Genomic DNA, 21,831 nt, shown 5'->3' with positions numbered 1-21,831 from the left:
TCATCAGCTTAACTACTCCCCAAGCATCCCTTATAACACTAAAGCCCATTTGAAGCAGAATTCCTAGAGAGAAGGCCCTTGGGGGCCCAGCAGTTACCAGCAGCCTCACTGCCTGCTGCTCTCTCTTCTAAGGCGGAGAGGTTTTGGAGGGTGAGAAAGCCAACTTGGCCCAGAACAGCTTAGGAGGCATTTTGGAAGACCCACGGCAAGTGAGCTGCTTGCCTGGAACTCAGTCCTCTTCTCAGCCACCATAGGTTCCCTCTGCCTGGACCCTCCCCAGCCCTCCCCTCAGACTCGCCGGGCCAGCCTGATTTGCCTTCAGGACGTGGCTTACCCATTGGCTCCTCCCAGAAGCCTTCACTAAAACTCCACGTGCAGTTTGGGGCGGGGGCCTTACAGGCTGCCACAGCACTTTCTTTCCCATCATATATTATTACTTAGTTGCCTGTTTATCTCTCCCTCCAGGTAAGTAGCCCTGGGAGGGCATAAGGGCAGGATCCGTACTGCTTTTTCATGGTTGTATCCTTGAAGTTAGCTCAGTGCCTGGCACATTGTAGGAGCACAATGAATATGTGTTAAATGAATGAGCATAAAAATGGAACCATTCACATCATTTGGGTTCTGTAGTGCGGAGCACAGAGGGAAGACTGGAAGACTGGAAGACTGGGAGCAACCCTTACTCTTTGTCCTCTTTTGTTGAGTAAATCCACAGAACATTCCAACCTGAAAAGCACTATTCTATTTCCATTCAGAGCCCTGTGCCATTTTGGAGGAGCGAAAAGATCCATTTGTTTCTTTGTAACAGGTAACTATGTACAGGGTACAAAATTTAAAAGATACAAAAGACCATACAGTGAATGTAAGTCTCCCTCACACCCACTCCTTCATCGCTCCTTTCGCCCCTGCCCCCGCTAGACAATTAATTACTGCTACTGTCCCTGGATGAGAAATCTCTTTACAAACTGAAAAACTAAGGCAATCCCCGGTTAAGCAACACGTGTAGTCCGTGGAGGAGAATTTTACCAAGTCAGCGTTTAAGGCACAAAACGCACCCAGGGGTCCTCATGCCCCCGCCACAGGCTAAGTCCTCTGGAGCCCCTAAGCCTAGGCGCGAGGGTCGCTGGCCAGGGCAACTCCGCGAAAGCAAGCGGCAGAGGAAGGGTTAATGCGTCTGGCCCCGCCCTCCAGACCCGCCTCTTCCGGGCAGAGGGGGGCGGGGCTCACGTCACTTCCTGGAGACTGGCTGAATCCGGAAGCGATCCCCCAGGACCGAGTTGCAGCTGAGGACCCCGGCGGCAGGGCCAGGTTCGGGACCATGAGCTGGTGAGTGGGGCCCAGACGGCGGGGTCAGCTGGAGCCCCCGGCCTGCAATGCGCTTTGCCCTGCGTCCGTCCGACTTGAGTCCCTTGACCCGCGCTGCCCGCGGACCCTCCGCCCCGGAGCAGGGCCCGATTAGCCCCAGCCCGTGGAGTCGTTCAAGGGGCCTTCCTCTGGTGCTTTCCTGGAGGCTCCAGCTCTCGGCAGGCCTCACCGGGAGGTGGGGCGGGGGATCCCTTTAGAGTGGTATCCCGCGTCTGTTTCCTGACTCTGTTCCAAGGAGCCGGTCCCGTCCGTCTTCTCTCAGCTGCGTGAAGTGAGGGACGCCCCTGTTACCTCCTTTACTGAATATCCGTTGAGAAATATCCACTTCTCTCTCCCCCGTGGGCATCTCTCCACCACTGCCAGGTGGCCCTCACTCTGGCCGTCTGAGCTCAGTTCATGGATCAAAACCCCTAGCTTTCAGATGAGTAGCCTTTGCCCCACTTAGTCTTCAAGAGACAAAACTTGCTTCTCTTTCGGAAGGGGCCAGAATTACACACCCGCCCTCCCAGTATGGGATTGGACTAATTTTTTTCCGGGGCCTTACGCACTCATTGCTTTCGCTGTTAAATTAACATAAGTAAGTTTAAATGTTATGGGAACTATCAAGCCATGAGAAAAGAAGCCAGGAAGCCTCAGAGTAGTAGTCACAACTCCAGAGCTGGCACGTGCGTTGCTATGGAATTGTATGATACTTGGCTCATAGTAGACACTTGATAATGTTCAGTGGTTGATTTCTTTTGTAAGACTCAGTTTGCCCAAAGGACCTTACCTTCAGGCTTAAGGGCCTATATATCCACAACCCAAACCTCAGGGCATCCAACTAAAGTGTGCTTGTATGAATGCATTGACCCCCGGAGATGTACAAGATGAATCAGTCCTTTTGGAATCCAAGTTACATTAACATAGGGTACGCGTTTGCCACTCTCTCCTCAGAGTCTAGCCTGTTTCTTTACGAAAAGTGCACTAGTTGTGCTTTAGCTAGTTATGAACGAGTGAAGATGGTAGAATATTCTTTAGGAAGGCTCTTGCAAGCTCACATTTGGCCATCAATGGAGACTAAGCTCTGGCCACAAACAACTGATGTCATTCAGTGTCAGGGACAGCTCTGTAATGTAAAATGTAAGCCATTTCTGTCCCCTCCTCCCCCCTGCTTCTTAGACGAAGATTGACTGACAGATGTCAGACAATCAGCACCAGCACGTGGAGGGCAGCCCCGAGCAATCCCCTAACAAGCCCCAGCAGGAGCTGCTCCTTTTCCCTCCACCTTTGCTCCAGGAGGCCGATAGGGGGCTGGAGCCTTAAAAAGCTAACTTTCGCATCTTGTTATAACCTAGTTAGTGATGGGCATAGTGGCAATCCTTCAATTCCCCTTCCTAGAGGAATTACTTCCTTAAAGGACCAATCTGGGTCCCTTTACTTTGTGATGTAGATGTCTTCTTGCCTGCTGCATCTTGAATCTTTGGAGTTCTCTTACCTGATGTCTCAAAAAGCAGACAGTACAGGTGCTTTACATTGCCTAGACTGGCATTTACAATTCTTAAGAATGACTCGATCTTTTCTTCACAAATCAGGAGAAGAGTAGAGCAGAGACCACTAAAGGTAGAGGATTCTCTGGGTGATCTGAGATGCATTGTTTCCACCTGTCTTACAGAAATCTTTTTTCTGAAAAACTAATAGCCTATTTCAGGCTGGAGAGAATTGAAATTGACAAGTAACTGCCCAGCCAAAGCTGAGATTTTATCCAGTAGAATTAATTTAACAATACACACGCATCTTGGCACCTCCTTGGACTGAGGGTCACAACCAAAAGGGTGGCTTTGTCCCTCAAAGCTGAGGTTCCTTTCTCTTCCTCCTTAGAGGGCTTCTACGTCATCTCTTGCGTGGCCCCTGACCCTCTCCCCCTGAGAGGGGAACAGCACCAGCGCCTGGGCACACAATTGCACTCAGTTCCTGGCTCAATGGCTGGCAAGGGGACCAGGGCTGGGTCCTTCTGATTCACTCCTGGAGTGGTTTTCCTGCTCCCAGAATGAATCCATCCATTCATCCGTGATTGGAATTCTCAGTGGGGGAAGAGACCAGAGTGACGTAGAGCCATCATGGGAGGCTGATGCCCAAGGTCAAGTTCACCAAGCACGTGGGATATGCCAGCCATCGTCGAATAAGGCCTAAGGGTACGCGGCCCATGGTCCCCAGAGGGTAGCCATTGTTCTGGGCTAGGCTGGGCTTTCAAAATGTCACAGTGAGAAATGTCCAATATTGGTGCCCTTTGCACACTGTGGACTTTGCATGAAGAGTGAGAGGTCTTTGTTCTCTGCTTCCTCAGTGCATGCAGCCCGCCCACCACCTGTTTGTTTAGTGGGCACTTGCTGCCTTCCTGTACCATCTACTCATCCATCCGTCCACCAGTCTGCTTTTCAGCAAGGTGGCCCAGTGGTGGGTTCTGCTCGGAGGAAGGCATTTGATGTTTACATCTCAGATCACTGATCCACCTCTTGACCCCAAGCCAAGTGCTGCTTTTTTACCCCTCCTCCTCCGTGTCATCCCCTCTCTCCCTGTGTGTGTGTGTGTGTGTGTCTTTATTATGGTGTGGAGGGAGAATTAAATGGAATTAAGGATAGTGACCTTAATCTTGCTTAGCTGTCTCCAGGACCCGTAGCCTTCCTTGGAACCACACACCTTCATGGTGATCTTAGGCTTCAGTGACGAGGAAAAAGGAGCACTGCTGGAGGAAATCGTCCTATACCTAGAGGTTCAGGAGTTTGACTCAGAAGGAAGGAAATTAAAGTCAGTGCAGATAAATTTGGTAGGAGTTGGAGTGCTGAGTTCAGGCTCTGGTTCCCTCATTCACAGTGTGGCCTGGTTAGGCATCTGATCTTCCTCTGTCTTGTTTTCTCCAATTATGACATGGAATGGATAAGCTCAGCTGATACTTTGTCACCCAGACCTGTTGTGAAAAGAATGGAAACCCTGTGGATGCTATTTTTTTTTTCTGACTCTTCTGGGCTCTTCTGCCCCTTAAGTATTGGTATTCCTCAGGAAACATCTTTTTTTTTTCTTCCTGTTCTCACTATGTATACCCTCCCCATCATCTTCAGGATAAAGGCCTAACTCTGGGCCATGGCTTATAAGGCCCTTCTGGATCTGGCTGTCCCCCTTCACTCCTGTGTCCAAGCTTTTCCTGGTCTCTCGTGCCCCTGCTCCTCTCTACGTGCCGTTCCCCTGCCCAAAATGCCCTTTACTCCCCTCACCTCCCCACCCGCCATCCCCCAGGCCAACATCCACTCATCCTTCAAGAGTCAGGGCGGGCTTCAGCTCCTCTGAGGGTCTTCCCTGAACGGCCCCCCACACCCTGCCAAGCTGAGTGGGGTGCCCCTCCTCTGACCACCGTTAGCATCTGTACTTGAATTCTTGGCTTAGTTTTCAGTCAGCCCACTAGTCCATGAGCTGTTGAAAACAGAGGCTGTCTCTTGGTCACCACTGTATCCCTAGTGCTGTTCCCGGCAATCAGTAAATGTTTACTGAATGTATGAATGAGGACTTTATTCCCATTTACTGACTTGCCTTCACTCAGGAAAAAATTTAAGATAAAAATGTGCAAAAGCTACTGGCCACTTCCTGAAGTGAAGAGCCTCTAAGCGTGCTATTGTTAACATGAAGAAGTGGCTTCCGAGGCTCTCTGAGGCCGTCTCAGTTCTCTGCCCTCCCCTCCCCACCCATCCCCCACCCAGACTCCTTTATTCTCGAACTCCATGGTGCTTCTCTTGTAGTACTCCCACGCTATCCACGCATCACAAACGTGCGCCTCTCTCCCACGTAAAGTCCGTGAGAGCAGGATCTACAGCGTCTCCATCTGTGTGTACACATACTGTCTTGCACATAGTGGGTACCTAATCGGTAATCATCAAATGAAGTGGATGGAATATAAAGAAAGGACGGTAAACTGCTGGGTCAGAGGGGACCATCCGTGCAATTGCAAACATTTTCTCGGTGGAGGCTCTTTTCCCTCTAGCGTCACCAGTGCTATCTTACATTCATATAGTGCTTTTAACTTTGCACATTACTTTCCCATCCATTCTCTGATATCATCCCCACATCTACCCTTTGAAGTTTGCAGTGCAGGTCTGATTATCTCCCTTTGACAACTTATCCGAATTCACTCACCTGGCAGAACTGGAACTGAAGCCTGCATCTCCTGAGTACTCCCTGTGCTTAAACAGGAACATTAGGAAAGTGGAAGACCATTCCCAAGCTGATTGGATCCCAGAGGAAGGTGTCTGACTTTGCTAGGCCATATTGACATCACCAGGTTGGTAGTGAATTACAGGAAGTGACCAGTTTTCACAGGTAAAGTGATAGAGGAAGTCCTGTGTCCTGCAGACCTCCAGGTATTCTGGACCATCTCAGCTTCTTCCTATTCTGGGGCCTCCCTGCATGGGGCAGCCTTATCACTTGCTTCTGTGACTTTGGACAGGCCAGGCTCTCCCCAGGCTTCTTCCTCCTGTGTAAAGATCATAGTAATGCCTAGAAGACAGGGACCCCATGAGGAGCCCATGAGATTCTATATTCAACATTGTTTTGGGAACAAATGTAAAACTCTTCTTTCAGCCGTTTGTAACAAGGGGGGAAGGGACCTTTTCCCGATTTTGGAGTAGTTGGAAAGAGTCAAGTACCTTGAGTCCCACAGCTTCGTAGTCAAAGGTGTTTTCTTGTATATTATACTTTTAAGTAAATGTGTTGAGGTAGCTTTCAAATTGGCAGTTAAACTATTAAAGTTGTTCTCCCAAAACCATTATTCTGGTGGCTAATCTATTAAGTAGAGCCCAGTATAGTTTGTTGCACACAGATAGTGCTCAATGAATCTTTGTTGATTTAATGCATATCGAACAGTTTTTAATGTACAAGGGCCTGTGCTAAACACTGGGAGACATTCAAAATGCTTTAAGAATCCATCCTTGTCTTCGGCCGGTGTATGGAAAGTACCAGAGTTTCACAAGAATGACAGCAGATCGCTAAACATCCCTGTGGCAGCATCAAGAAAGACTTCAAGCAGAGGATATGATTTTTAACTGAACCTTGACTTAGCGAGCGTGTCCTGTTGCAGTGGGGAACGGGGGGGGGGGTGCAGGTTAGAAGAATGGTGTGAAAAAGGTGTGTGGAGACAGAATGCGTGAAGAGTGTTGAGGGCAGGCAGTCAGGAGGCCAGCTTGGGTTTAGTAAATAGTGATTTGGGTAGAAGCTTCATTGATGAAAACTGGCACTCCGGTTGAGGCCATATTGTAAGCGCTTTGAGTGCCATGCTGAGGAATTGAAATTGAGCCTAGCCTTCTGAAAATTGAAGGTTTTTGAGCAGGGAAGTGGCAGGGCAAAAGCAATGATTTTTGTCAGGTTAATTTGGCAGTGATCTGCAGGATAACTCAGAAAAGAGAAAGAATAGAGTTGGGGGCGGGGTACCTTGGACAGTGGCTTCCAAAGTTTTTTGACCACAACTTGCAGTCAGAAATGCCTTTGATATCAACAGACACACAAACACACACACACACACATGAAATAAGTTTCACATTGTATGGGTACAATGCACTCAGATATTTTCTACTATGTTCTATTTTGTTTTTTAAAGAATGACCCACTTCAGTTGATTTCATGACTGATTTTGATAGATGTTTACAATGGAATGATGTGTAGCAGTGTAAATGATCGGTGAGGGATGGGTGTATCTAGGAGTTTATTACAAATATTCAGACTAGAAGCTCATACCTGTGACTCCAGCCAGGTAAAGATAGTGTTGTTTATTTGGTTGTTTGTCATTGGTTATAAATAAGGAATACAGGGCTTCCCTGGTGGTGCAGTGGTTGAGAATTCGCCTGCCAATGCAGGGGACACGGGTTCGAGCCCTGGTCTGGGAAGATCCCACATGCCGCGGAGCAACTGGGCCCGTGAGCCACAATTACTGAGCCTGCGCGTCTGGAGCCTGTGCTCCGCAACAAGGGAGGCCGCGATAGTGAGAGGCCCGCGCACCGCGATGAAGAGTGGCCCCCACTCGCCGCAACTAGAGAAAGCCCTCGCACAGAAACGAAGACCCAACACAGCCATAAATAAATAAATAGATAGATAAACCCAAAGTTTAAAAAAAAAAAAAAAAGATCACCTGAGACCAGATTAAAGGAGTACAGGCCCCGCACACCCCCTAATCTTACCAGCAATCCCGCTCTTGAACCCTTGCCATAAAACTCCTCACCAAACTCCCCTGGGTTGGGACACATACTTTCCGAGTGCAGGAGCCCACTGTGTCCCCCTTTGCCTGGCAAAGCAATAAAGCTATTCTTAAAAAAAAAAAAAAAAGATTCCTGGTTGGTAAGGGACAGAAGTGAGAATGAAATTAGAGCTACTGCCTCAGCTGGTCTGGTGCTTCTCAGAGTCTGTCTGCCCTCAGCCACTGTGAACCCATCAGAGTGGAAGTCAGGCCATAGGAGGATTCTCTCTGGCTTGTTCAGTAGGCAGGACAAGACCTTTCACCTCCAAATGTCTTCTGATTCCCTTTTATAAAATGGGAAAACCGAGTTTCTACCTCTTCTTAACAGGTTAGAATGAGAATAGGTAGTAACTTGTCTGTCAAATATTAGGAGTTTCTTAAAGAGCTGCCAAAAAAAAAAAAAAAAAATCCAAACCACCTCCCTGAATTGCCTTCCTTCCTCTCTTTTCTTGACCTTCGGATGCTCCATCAGCCTCCAAACTTGTGTCACAAATCCCTTTGCTACTCACGAGGAAGTCACCACTCAATTTTAAGCAAATATATTAACTTGGACCTGGTAGTGGTGATTATGGTAGGGACTACTGCGTGCTCCCCAAACAGAAAACAACCATTTCAGGTTTCCTGACCATACTTACCTCTGTGTAATTTTGTGCAAATCCCCCATCTGGGCCTCAGTTTGATCATCAACATCAAAATACCACCACCATCGTCTTTACGACAGATACTCCCAGGCTGCTTACTGTAGGCTGGGAACGATTTTAAAGATTAAGCTCATTTAGCTTTCACAGCGACCCCATAAAATAGGTATATTATGATCCTATTTTATAGACAGGGAAACTGAGACACAGCAAAATTAGGTAAGTTGTCCAAGTCTCAGAGCTGGCAGTTGGCAGAGCCAGATCTTGAACCCAGGCAGCCTGGCTCCACAGTCCACCCCCTCATCCAGTGCGCCGTCTCTTGGGTGAAATACGGGAGGGCAGCACTTTGAATGAGCTGACATATCGGAAGCACCTAGCACAGAAACTGGCAATAGTAGATGCTCGATAAATGGTCGCTTTAATTGGATGATCTCACTCAACATTCTGTGATTCATTCTGTCTTTCCTTTTCAAGAGGTCAGCCCGGGGAGCGTGGGGAAGGAGAGATCACAGCTGAGCTGGGCCATTGTTCTGGTCAAGTAACAAATCAGCCAAGTCACAGAGTCGTGCCCTTTATTTTTAAACACACACATACCTCCTCGGACTGGTGGCAAGCGAGAGTGGTGTTCTCTGTGCTCTGGTTCGGGATCCAGCTAATTTAGGGGAAGGACTGAGGTGGGGCTGGAGAGGCTATGGTCGTAGGCACTGGAAATGGATCCTTCACAGCTCAGGCCATTTCCCCTTCTGATGGGGTCTCTCACATCCTTGCTTGGGCTGAACTTTCCTTGGCCCCGGGCATTGTGGCCAGCTGGCCCTTCTGAGAGGATGGCATCCAGCAAGCAGCTGCTCCGCCGGAGCCAGCTGACTCTCCATAAACCCTGCCCTGGCCCAGGCCCACTGTTTTCTCTCTCCGATTGTCAAGGTGGTGGTAGCCTTGGTGGGGCCTCAGACCAGAGAAGGCAGCGACCGGAGGATAGAGTGACAGAAGGATGGGGGAGGAGGGGCTTGTCCTTCCAGCCTGCAGAAGCTGCTGCCTTTCGCCCACCTTCCTGCTCTTGCCGAGACAGTGACTCAGGCCCAGACCACTCCCCGGGGAGCCAGGATTTCAGCCACTATCTGCTGCCTCCTACTCTTTGCTCAGCCCTCCCTTCGTTCTCACCTCCCTCCCCTCCCCCCACGCCCCACCCCCAAAACTGTGATCTTTGCCCAGCTGGAGATACCGGGACGATACAGGGTGGGGTAGACTGAATCATTCCAGGGTTTTCTCCACCCCCGGGCCAGGCCTCGGCCCATTCAGGCTCAGTAGAAACAAATTCTGCAGGCCCAGTGAAGGCCAGGGAGGAGGGGGTAGGTCTTAGCTTCTGTAAGCTGTTCTTGGTAATGGAGTGGACGACTCTCCAAAGAAGGCGGGGCTCGGGGGATCTGCTGGGGTGACCGGGGGATCCCCACCCAGCTGCCGTCTGGGCCTGCCTCTCTCTCTGCCTCTGCAGTGGAGGGGGTGGGGAAACAAAAGATTGAGAAACCCAGCAAATCGAAAACGCACAAGAGCTGGTTTTGTAAATAGACATTACCCAAGAGCAGTTTTTGGGGAAAGGTTTTCCTGAGACAGACAGGATTAGCCAACTGGCATCATGCTGCTAATAGAGATATTTACTGTTTGAAAAAGTATATTTGTAGCTTTGGAGAACATCCTGTTGACTTTTCTTTATTGTGAAAGAAAATAGAACCCTTTTTCTTCCCCCCCTTTCCCTCTGTACACATAGAACTTTTTTTTTTCTTTTTTGAGGTGGGGCACGTTGAGGGTTGGAGAAGGGTAGGGCTGAGAGAAATGTTTTCTCCATCTTATTGCCGAGACCAAAATATCCCTCCTCCTGCCCTCTGGTGCTCATATTTATGGAATGGCAAGCAGAACAAAGTGAAGAATCCTACTCCAGGGGCCGGGAGCTCACAGCCTTCGTGATGGTTTCCAGAACGTAGAGATTCTCTGGGGAGCAAGCCCAGTCTCCTCTCTGGGTCTCTACTTACCCACCCGATTCCACGGGGAGAGCCCTGCGGAAAGCTGTGAGGAGGAGGAGGAGGAACAAGTCTGGAAGCCTGGTGAGCGCCCCCTGCCCCAGAGCCCCAGCCGTGCCAGGGCAGCACTGCTCTGAGATGCTCTGACGCTGTCAGTCTTGCCGCACACTTGCCAAAGCAGCTACTTCTCCTGAGGACGTCCCTGTGTGCCTGGGATGAAATCAAGAGGTCAAGGAGAAGAAGAGGCAGAAGAGTCAGTTGACGTGCAGTTGCTTTGCTGTTTCGTCTCGCCATCTTTCACCACTTCAGTGGCAGAGAATCCAATCCCTCCATCAGGGCACCTGCCCCAGTTTTCTGGCTCTTTCTCTGGCAGAGTGGAGTACATTTGCTATTTGGCAGCCTGAGAATAAACCCAGGAGACTCTTCTCCTTTCATATTTCCTCTCAGGCTCTTGAAAATGTTTTCCCTTGACCCATACTCTGATAACTTCACCAGGCTTTACTGCCAGTGCCAAAGGCCAGCTCCATTCTCTCGGTCTCTGCTGAATTTACTTTCCCTTGACCCAGGCTGGTACTTGTAGCTGGTGATGCCTTTTTAGGTTTTATTTTACTCAGGTAAGGATTGGGAGACCAAGGACAATGATATTACCTTTCTTTGTTCTTTATGTAGCCTGATCTAAGAGTAGCTTTCTTCAGGAACCCTAAATCAGAGTATGGTATTTGATAGGGCCCCTGGGCCAATAGACTCATTTTACTCATTCATTTACTCATTCATTCCCTGCTTACTATGTGTATGAAGCCAGACTATAAGCTCCATGAGATCATAGAATGAGTCTGCCTTATTCATCCTGATATCCCTAGAACCTCGCGTAGTGCTAGGCATGAAGGAGGCCCCTAATACACGTTTACTGACTGTTCATTCAGTAAAAGGCTGAAAATAGCACCGTGCCTAGTACAGCACTTGGCAGGAGTTGCAGAGAAGCATAACATTGAGTCCCTACCCTTGAGGTGCTTTTGTGTCATAATCAGAAAGCAAGATGTATGCACATCAAAGTTAATTAACCTGTACCTTTTACCAAGCAGAGCTCACTTCAGTAATGAAAGGATGGCTCAGTCTTAGGACATGTATTCACACGGTTCGTCACAGCACTAGGTCGTAGGAGAACCAACTGGTCCACCAAATGTATGCTGAAAAGGCATTGATATAATTCAAAAATGCAGTCTTTGTATCTTTCAGTAAACTAGAAACAGAAAAATATTTCCTTACTATTAGCCTCCTAAATAAACCAGCAGCCCTCTTCGTATTTTATAGTGAAAGATCAAACTTGAAGTATTCTTACTAAAGTTAGAAACATTTTTCTGCAATTTTTAGCCAATGCCGTAATACAAGACAAAAATAGGTATTAAATATTGGGGAAGAAGAGGGAAATTTTACAGTTATTTTCAAATGATATCACTGTCTACTTGGAAAACCCAATTAGTTCTTTTTTTTTTTCCCAGCCAGATTTCTTGGGCTATGTAGGTTAGGTGTATAGCTGTGGTGATTGGTTGTAGGGTAAATATTTAACACCCAGTAGCTTTCCTGTGTACTAGGAAGATGAAATGAAAAAGAGAATCCATTTATAGTATAACCAAAAATATAAAATTCCATGGAATGTACCTAAGACCATGTGTAGGGCAAAAAAATTCACAGATAAGTGTTACTTTTGGATGTTAATATTTAACTAAATAAATGTAGAGGACCTATGTGAAAAAAACTCTTAAGACTAAAGGACATAATAAAAAGACTTGAATGACTGGAAAGAAATATTTTGGCCCTGAATGAGCAAACCTAATATTTATAAAGATGTAGGTTCTTCAAAAGTTAATCTATAAATATAATGTATTTTCAGTAATTAATATCTTGATTTGGAAGGGGAAACACAGCAGATGATTTTGAATTTCATCTTAAATATGAAAACAAAATTAAAATAGCCAAGAAATTACCTGAAAAAGAAATGTAATGAGAAGGGATTTGCTTCCTAGGTACCAAGAGCTGTTATAAACCTAAATAATTAAATTCGTGTTATTGGCAAAAGAATAGACAGATCTATGATATAGAACAGAAGTATTTAATGCTGATAAAATGATTTTTCAAAGATAGATTATTTTTTTAACTCATTCATTTATTTATTTTTGCTGCGTTGGGTCTTTGTTGCTGCATGCGTGCTTTCTCTAGTTGCAGTGTGCAGGCTTCTCACTGCGGTGGCTTCTCTTGTTGCAGAACACAGGCTCTAGGCGGGTGGGCTTCAGTAGTTGTGGCTCGCGGGCTCTAGAGCGCAGGCTCAGTAGGTGTGGCGCACAGGCTTAGTTGCTCTGTGGCATGTGGGATCTTCCCGGACCAGGGCTCAAACCCATGTCCCCTGCATTGGCAGGCGGATTCTTAACCACTGCGCCACCAGGGAAGTCCCAAAGATGGATTATTTTTTAAATCAGTTAAAACAACTGGTTAACCATACACTCAAACTCTACATGGAGTAAAGATTTAAATATAAAAAACAAACCACTAAAATTCATATGGAAATTCAAGGGACACAGAATAGCCGAAACAATCTTGACAAAGAAGAGCAAAGTTGGAGGACTCACACTTCCCAATCTCAAAACTTACTACAAAGCAACAGTAACTAAGACAATGTGGTACTAGCAATAAAGATAGATATGTAGATCAATGGAATAGAATTGAGAATCCAAAACTAAACCTTTATACTGATGGTCGGTTGGTTTTTTTTTAATTTTTTTTTTATATTTATTTTTGGCTGTGTTGGGTCTTCGTTTCTGTGCGAGGGCTTTCTCTAGTTGCGGCAAGCGGGGGCCACTCTTCATCGCGGTGCATGGGCCTCTCACTGTCGCGGCCTCTCTTGTTGCAGAGCACAGGCTCCAGATGCGCAGGCTCAGTAGTTGTGGCTCACAGGCCTAGTTGCTCCGCGGCATGTGGGATCTTCCCAGACCAGGGCTCGAACCCGTGTCCCCTGCATTGGCAGGCAGATTCTCAACCACTGCGCCACCAGGGAAGCCCCAGTCGGTTGATTTTTAACAAGGGTGCCAGTTCAATGGAGAAGGAATAGTCTTTTCAACAAACAGTACTGGGATAACTGGATAGTCACATGCAAAAGAGTGAAGTAGGACCCTTACCTACACCATATAAAAAAATTAGAATGGATCAAAGACCTAAATATAAGAACTGAAACTATAAAACTCTAAGAAGAAAACATAAGGGTGAATCTTCATGACCTTGGATTTGTCAAAGAATTCTTAGACATGATACCAAAACCACAAACAACAAAAGAAAACATAGATTAGACTTCTTCAAAATCTAAAACTTTTATTCTTCAAAGGACACCATTAAGAAAATGAAAAAACAACTCACAAATGAGAGAAAATACTTGCAAATTATATATCTGATTAGGGACTTGTACTCAGAGTATATAAAGAACTCTTACACCTCAACAGTAAAAAAAAAAAAAAAAAAAAGTCAACCAATTTTTAAAAAGGGCTAACGATTTGAATAGATGTCTCTCCAGAGAAGATATACAAATGACTAATAAACACATGAAAAGATGCTCAACATCATTAATCATTAGAGAAATGCAAATCAAAGCCACAATGATGCCCTCATACCCTCTAGAATGGCTAAAATAAAAGACACAGTGACAAGTCCTGGTGAGGAGGTGGAGAAATTGGAACCTTCATACAATGCTGGTGGGAATATAGAATGGTGCAACTACTTTGGAAAGCATTCTGGCAGTTTCTCAAAAACTTTAACCTAGATTTACCATATGGCCCAGTAGTTTCAGCCCTAGGTATATATACCCAAGAGAAATGAAAACAAATGTTCATAGCAGCATTATTCATAATACAAAAAAATGGAAACAACCCAAATATCCATCTCCTGATGAATGGATAAACTAAATGTGGTATATCCATACAATGGAATATTATTCAGTGATTAAAAAGAACTGGAGCACTGATACATGCCACAACAGGGATGATCCTTGAAAACATTTTGCTAGGTGAAAGAAGCCGACACAAAAGGCCACACGTTATATAATTCCATTTATATGAAATGTCCAGAATAGGCAAATCCATGGAGACCGAAAGTGTCTTTCTACTACACTACAAAATGGTGAATGACTGCTAATAGATATGGGGTTTCCTTTTGGGTGATGAAAATGTTCTAAAATTAGCTAGTGGTGGGAATTCCCTGGCAGTCCAGTGGTTAGGACTCCGCTCTTTCACTGCCAAGGGAGCAGGTTTGATCCCTGGTCGAGGAACTAAGATCCAGCAAGGCATGCAGCGTGGCCAAAAAAAATAAAATTAGTTGTAGTGATGGTTGCACAACTCTGTGAATACAGCAAAAACACCAAATTGTACACTTTAAAAGGATGAATGTTATGGTATGTGAATTACATCTCGTAAAGTTGTTATTTAAAATTAATAAATAAAGCAGTTTCTGAGTAAAGGTGACAAATTGTGGGATTTGTGAGGGAGATAAAACTAGGTGTATATAATAATATAATACATATACATCTATAATGTATAACACATTATACATTATAATGTATAATAATGTACATCTAGTTTTATCTCCCCCACAAATCCCACAAGAAGCACAGTGAGGTGATTTTTTTTTAAGTCATAAACCTACCAATTCAGGGAGAATAGAAGAGACATTGACAGCATTTGGGGATTGGAATGCAGTTACATGGGGTAACTGACTTGGCAGTTCCCAGAAAGCCAGATCGTGAACTGGCATTTAGGAAAACCAAGAACTTACATCACAGAATCCTCAAAGGTTCAGGAACTGGTGACACTAGGTACCTCTAGAAGTGGGCGGAAGCCGAACACTCAGATCAGGAGGATTGGTTGAAAGCTGCTTATAAATAAGTTGAGAGTGCTACTATCTCCTCCCCAACGCCATTTCACGGAACACTGTCCCCACCTCACCCTAGCAGAAGAATGAAGAGGCCCCACCCCTGGAGAGTGTGAAGCAGGGAGTTTCTCTACTAGGACACACAGAGGTGGATTTACTGTGTGAAACTAATAAAGCTTAAGCCTCAGGGCCCCTCGCTTACATGGACCTTGTCCAGGGCCCTAGAAGGAACCCTAGCCATGTGTTCAAATGATCCTGTGTTTCTGTAAACTTTGAAAATGTATTTATACTGCACTCAGCTAAGAATATCTCTGCCTTCCTTTCCTCCTTTTTTTTTTAATTAATTATTTATTGGAGTATAGTTGATTTACAATGTTGTGTTAGTTTCTGCTGTATAGCAAAGTGAATCAGCTACACATATACATGTATCCACTCTTTTTTAGATTCTATTCCCATATAGCTCATTACACAATATTGAGTAGAGTTCCCTGCGCTATACAATAGGTTCTTATTAGCTACCTATTTTATATATAGTAATGTGTATATGTCAATCGCAATCTCCCAATTTATCCCTACCCCACCCCCTCTTTTTCCCCTTGGTAACCATAAGGGTGTTTTCTACATCTGTGACTCAATTTCTGAATTTCTGTTTTGTAAATAGGTTCATTTGTACCATTTTTTTAGATTCCACATATAAGCGATATCATATGATATTTGTCTTTCGCTGTCTGACTACACTCAGTATGACAATCTCTAGGTCCTTCTTTTTCTTCTTTATACTACCCTTCATGTCAGGCAGCTTTGGAGTAGCCTAGACCCTTTTTGGGATGGGACAGGATTGGAGGGGGTTGTTGAATTGGGAGTATGCTGTTTTGACTTCAGTTTGTAAAGACATTTTTGGAAAACATAAAACAAGTGAGAAATTAGAGTCCTGAGTTGGAAACAAGCAAAGGATACCTTTTTTGATCATCTTCAAATGTATTTTATAGCTAAGAGAAAAATTGGATAAAAGTAGAACACAAAACAAAAGTGACAAAGGTGAGAATGAAATCAATAGATATTATTCTGAAATCATGTAAAGTGTAACAAAACATTGTCACATTGTACCAAAAGCTAGTAATTCATTAAGAAAATAAGATCAGTTTTAGATAGGAGTGATGATTATCTGATGATCTAGTTAATGAAGAGGAGGAGCAAATCATATGAACATATTGCTAAAACATTTAAATTTCCAGTGGATTTAACATGAAAGACATAACAAAGATAACATAAAACTCATACCCTCCTACTAGGACATCAGTAACAGACCAGTTGCTCTCATTAATTCAGAGAGCATTTAAGATTAGTCATTGTACAAGAAAATTTGAAATGTGGCCTGAAATCTTACAGTTTATTTATGAGAGAAACGAGATTTTCCTAAATTTTACAACAATCCTAAAATTTATATTATATGTTACCAGTAAGCTGGAAAAAAAAAGCTTTTCTAAACTGTCAGTAATAGGAAACAAATTTCAATCAACGCTACTAGAGAAAAAGCTGAATTATCTGTCTTTTCTCTCTAAGGAAATGATTTATCAACTCTGTGTCACATGAAGAGGCAATCATAGACTATGCAGCCAAAAAAATGTGGAGAAATAAATATAAAGGTATGTCAGGCAGATGATTAATAAAAATATTAGGTTATTTTTGATTTTCTGATGTTCATGTTATTTGTCAGCTTTTATAACTTGTAATTTATAATGCTCTTTTCTCTGTTTAAATAAACATTCACTTTCAGGCCTATTTTTATATTTGCAGTTTTGTAATCTCTTTTTTTTAAAGGGCATGCAAAATTGTGTAAGCTTCAGGCCCACAAAACCCAGATCTGCTTCAAGCACAGGTGAGGGCAGGACTTCATAGGATGAAGTGGATGAATGTATGTGGAGTGCTGACACACCCTCTTACACACACACACACACACACACACACACACACACACGGCCTCTTCTACTCAGCTCCCAGAACAGTGAGCTGGGCCTTTATTCCCAGTGCAAGACAGCGGAAGAATCTTCTCTAGGGAATTTTACCTCCCTTGGAGAAAAGAGTACAAACTGGCATCAAGGATCCCCCACAAAACTTCTCAGCCAGATCATCCTACACAATAGACAGACATTATTCTTGTACTCACAGCTTCTAGTCAGCCTTTTGGTCCCCAGTCATATATTGGAGAAGACAACCAAGAATTACCACTTATCCAAGGGACATGTTTAATACGAAAAATGGAGACTAAAACAAACAAAGAAAGCAACTTGAAGGGAAACTGAGACTATAAAGGAAGAAGAAACTTTTTTCAAAGCTATCATTAAGATTTTCAGATAAGGCGTCCAAGAAATAAAAACAGGGTACCATTTAAAAAAACAAAAAGGGACATCCTGAAAATTAAGAAGAACTATTGGAAATTAAAAACATGGCAGCAGAAATGAAAAACTCTTTAGAAATATTAAAAGATAAGGAAACATTGAAAAATAGAGAAATTAGAGGACCAGCCAAAGAGGGTCAGCATCAGAATTATAAGAATTTCAGAAATAAGAAACAGAGAAAATGGGTGTGGGGGGGAATGGTCAATAGCAACAAAGTTTCCTTTAATCCCAGAACTAAAGATTATAAATTGCCAACTCGAAAGAGTCCTGTGTATCCCCCAGCACAATGGATAAAAACAGACCACAAGGTACATCGTTGTGAAATTTTGCACCACGGGAGACACACACCTGACCCTCGAAGCTGGCATGAAGAAAATAAAAAGCAGGTCACATACAAAGGTTGGGAATCAGATTGGCTTCAGACTTCACCACCACAGCGGTACTGAGAAATGAGAAGCCAGTGAAGCAGTGCCTTTGAGATTCTGGAAGAAATCATGTCCAGCCTATAATTCTATACCCAGTCAAAACTAACTCGTGTGAGGATAGGATAAAAAGGGTTTGGGTTGCGCAGTCTCAAAAATGATCTCCCTCACACTTTTTCTCCACCCAGATGAGGAGTAAACCAAGAAAGGAGAAGACACGGAATCCAGGTGGAAAAGATCCTAGGAGAGAGGCAGAAGGAATCCCTGTGAGGATGGTGACAGGGGAGCCCAGAGTGGAGGCAGCCCGTCCAGACCCGAGCAGGTCCAAGGCTCCAGTAGAGACTGCTTCAGGAAGGGAAAATGATAGGACACCTGATACGCATGAATGTATTGAGAGTAGATTTAGACAGCTGAGAGAGGATTAGGGATAAACATCTAGAAGATTAAGCATATGAAAGAAAAGGAAAAATTATTTTTAGGGAAACTTGTGCAGTGTTTTTAGTTCTGTATTGCTGTGGAACGGATTACCCCACAAATTAGTGCCTCCCAACAATAATACCAGTTTCTGATTGTCAGGAATTTGGGAGTGGCTCAGCTGGGGGTTTTGGCTTGGGAACTCCGCAGTCTCCTGAAGGTTTGGCTGAAGCTGAACAGTCTGCTGGCTGCCACATGCAGGAAGGAAAACAAACCATGTTCTGTTCCTAGTAGTGTACTTCACATTGCTCTAACCAGATCCCAGTATACCTCTACTGAGAAGGCAGAGTTGCAAATGTGCCTTTGGGTAATAGGGGTGAAGACCCAAAAGAGGTGTGTGTTTTTGTTTAGTTAAATCTTCCTCTTCCAAGATAAAGAGTCAATAGCTAGGGCCTAAAACCTAATCATCACAGGGTGGTAATACACGCATTTTTATTTAGAGATGCAAAGGTACGTATCAAAAACAAAACAAAACCATCCACGTTAGAAGTGCTCATCACAGGCGATTGAGTTTAGGGGAGCCTAGAACCTCATGTTTTACTTAGCAGACATTGTTGCCTTATTAAACTATACACATGTATAACTTTGATAAGAGCAAAACTTAGATTAGTAGAAGGAAATCATAAAAGTAAAAAGTAGGTCTAGGTGAAATTTTTCTGTGTTGGAGTGGAAGAGACAGGTCTTTCTCAGTATGACACCAAAAGAAGAAATCATAAAGGAAAAAGATTTGGGCAGTTTCACTTCATACTAATTAAAAGCCTCTGTACATTAAACACACGCATGTACAAAATGGAAAGGTAAACGTTAAGACAGGAAAAAAATCCTGGGGCTGGTGGTAAATGATTTCAATCCTTTAAAAAATGTAAACTGTTTCATTCTGTCTCAGGGGCAATTTGGCAAGCGAATCAAAGCCTTGAACCTGCATGTATCCTTTGACCCAGCAATTCCAATACTAAGAATTTATCCTGGACTTCCCTGGTGGCACAGTGGTTAAGAATCCGTCTGCCAATGCAGGGGACATGGGTTCGAACCCTGGTCCAGGAAGATCCCACATGCCGTGGAGCAACTAAGCCCATGTGCCACAACTACTGAGCCTGTGCTCTAGAGCTTGCAAGCCACAACTACTGAAGCCCGCGCACCTAGAGTACATGCTCCACAACAAGAGAAGCCACCACAATGAGAAGCCCGCCCACTGCAATGAAGAGTAGCCCCCACCTGCCGCGACTAGAGAAAGCCCGCATGCAGCAACGAAGACCCAATGCAGCAATAAATTAATTAATTAATTAATTATTTTTAAAAAAAGAATTTATCCTATGTGACTAATCCTTGATGTACCCAAAGATTTAGCCGTTGGTTTTTGTTTATAATAGAAGAAAAACTTGAGGCAGTTGAAATGATACATAAGCCATGTGGGTTACAAAAAGAAAACTAGTGATACAGTTGAGTAATGAAATACTAGGTAGCTCTTAAGAGGCTGATGAAAACTTGTGTATTGGCATATAAAAACACTCCTGATATATGTTTCCTTTATTTTTCAAAAGTTGTATAAATATGCATATGCTGTACACACTGAAATTCGGGGTATTACTTTTTCTCTGGGATTTTATGTATTTGTATCTGTGTGTGTGTGTTTGTCCTTTGTGGTTTTCCAAGTTTTCGACACTGATCAGGTGTTATTTTTATAGTCAAGGAAAAAAACTTAAGGGATTTTTTTTCTTCAGTTTATTTGAGAGATATGGAAAGTACAAAAAAGAAAACAGTAATCATATTCTCACCACCCGGAATTAACTACTAACATTTGGCATATCTGCTTCAGGTTTTTTTCTTTCTGCAAATGTTTAAAGTATAATTAACACCAAAATATTAACCTTGGTTATCTTTTCAATATGAGACTGAGGGCTGTTTGGGGTTTTTTTCTTCTCCTTCTCTGTCTTTCTCTCTCCCTCTCTTCTCTCCCTTTTAAGCTTTCTGTACTTCTCCAGTTTTCTCTGTTGAGCATGTTTTACTTTTTAAAGAGATGAACTGTAATCAACTGTAAAAGGTAGAATATTTTAAAATGCCTAATAAAGGCGTAGACATTTTGAAGAAGGTAAGCAAGGTTTGGGACTCAGAGCAGCTTTGATGAAGCCAGGAGAAGGGAAAGGTTCCCTCTGGGTGGGGTGGCCATATGTCCCAGTTGCCCTGGACAGTCCAAGTTTTATGCCTTTTGTCCTGATGAAATTATTAGTGACATGTTGGCACTAAAAAATGGACCTCCCACTTTGGAACAGGAAGTTGTTTCTAAGGCGTCTAGATTTCGGGGATAAATGAACAGCCACTTGGCTGAATCAGAGTAGTTGTACTGGGTGAATGGGAAGGGAAACTAAAAGGCGGGGTGAGACCATATTATAGAGGCGCAGTGACTGCTGGTTTAGGAAGTTCCTCAACCAGTTCTAGGGCTGGCTCAGGAAATGTACAGGGTAAGCCTGGAGCATCTCATAGTCCAGAAAACAAGGAAGTACTAAACAAAACACACACACACACACACACACACACACGCACACACACTGATGTGGGTATGTCAGAAAGACAGGAGCCAGCTGAAGGAGCTCCCAGTGGCCAAAGCTGGAACAGTTTGAGCAACAAAATATAGTAGGATTGGATTATAATCCATATAAAATAAATATCGATGCATTTATACTGCTATAAGTGACTGAATAAATAAATAGAGAACAGAAATCTCCCATACAGAATCCCAAATAACTTATGCCAATACTCTGCCCGCAAAAAGGTGGAGTATTACTCCTCATTTCTTAAGTGTGGGCTGTGCCCAGTGGCTTCCTTCCAAAGGCGGGGGGGAGGGGAAGGGACCGTATAGTGGAGAATCCTGGGAAAGGCTGCTTCAGCCCAGTGACCGAGACTCACATCAGCAGTAGGAAGTCGGGTTGATAGCTCAAACCCTCAGTATGATGTGGCAAGAATGGCACTTCACTCCTTCCCTCCAGAACCTGTAACGCCAGTCTAGTCGTGAGAAAAATAGCAGGCAAGTCCCAGTTGAGGGACATTTCTATAGAGTACCTGACCAGCACTCCTTAGAACTGGCAAGGTCATCAAAACCAGGGAAAGTCTGAGAAAATATCAAGAGGAGTCTGAGGAGACTTAATGACTAAATGGAATGCGGCAACCTGGCTGGGATCCTGGAACTTAAAGGGGACGTTAGGTGAAAACTAAGGGAATCTGAATAAAGTGTAGACTTTAATATTTCAGGATTGGTTTGCTAATTGTGACAAATATGCCATACGAATATAAGATGTTAATAATAAGGGAAACTGGGTGTGGGATATATGGAGTTAGGTACTGTCTTTACAATTGTTCTGTAAATCTAAA

The 21,831-nt window shown here is 44.1% G+C and overlaps 1 protein-coding gene across 9 annotated transcripts in view; it reads left to right on the top strand.

The window, feature by feature from the left end:
- The first annotated feature begins 1,150 nt into the window (after positions 1-1,150).
- The window catches only part of BIN3 (bridging integrator 3), a 45,239-nt gene continuing 24,558 nt past the window's right edge, over positions 1,151-21,831 (top strand). For 3 of the 9 annotated variants that reach the window (XR_014266076.1, XM_082470726.1, XM_082470728.1), the window contains exon 1: positions 1,179-1,323. Coding sequence is in view for 5 of the 9 variants with exons in the window: in XM_082470726.1 (XP_082326852.1) it covers positions 1,316-1,323 (8 nt within the window). In the remaining 4 variants the exon portion in view is untranslated. Of the gene's footprint in view, positions 1,324-21,831 lie in introns of all 9 variants that reach the window. The other 6 variants (XR_014266075.1, XM_082470723.1, XM_082470730.1 and 3 more) reach the window with 5 other exon arrangements.

The sequence above is a fragment of the Balaenoptera physalus genome, assembly GCF_965194825.1.
Source record: "Balaenoptera physalus genome assembly, chromosome: 7".
Taxonomy (NCBI): domain Eukaryota; kingdom Metazoa; phylum Chordata; class Mammalia; order Artiodactyla; family Balaenopteridae; genus Balaenoptera; species Balaenoptera physalus.
This window is presented reverse-complemented; position numbering and strand designations above follow the sequence as displayed.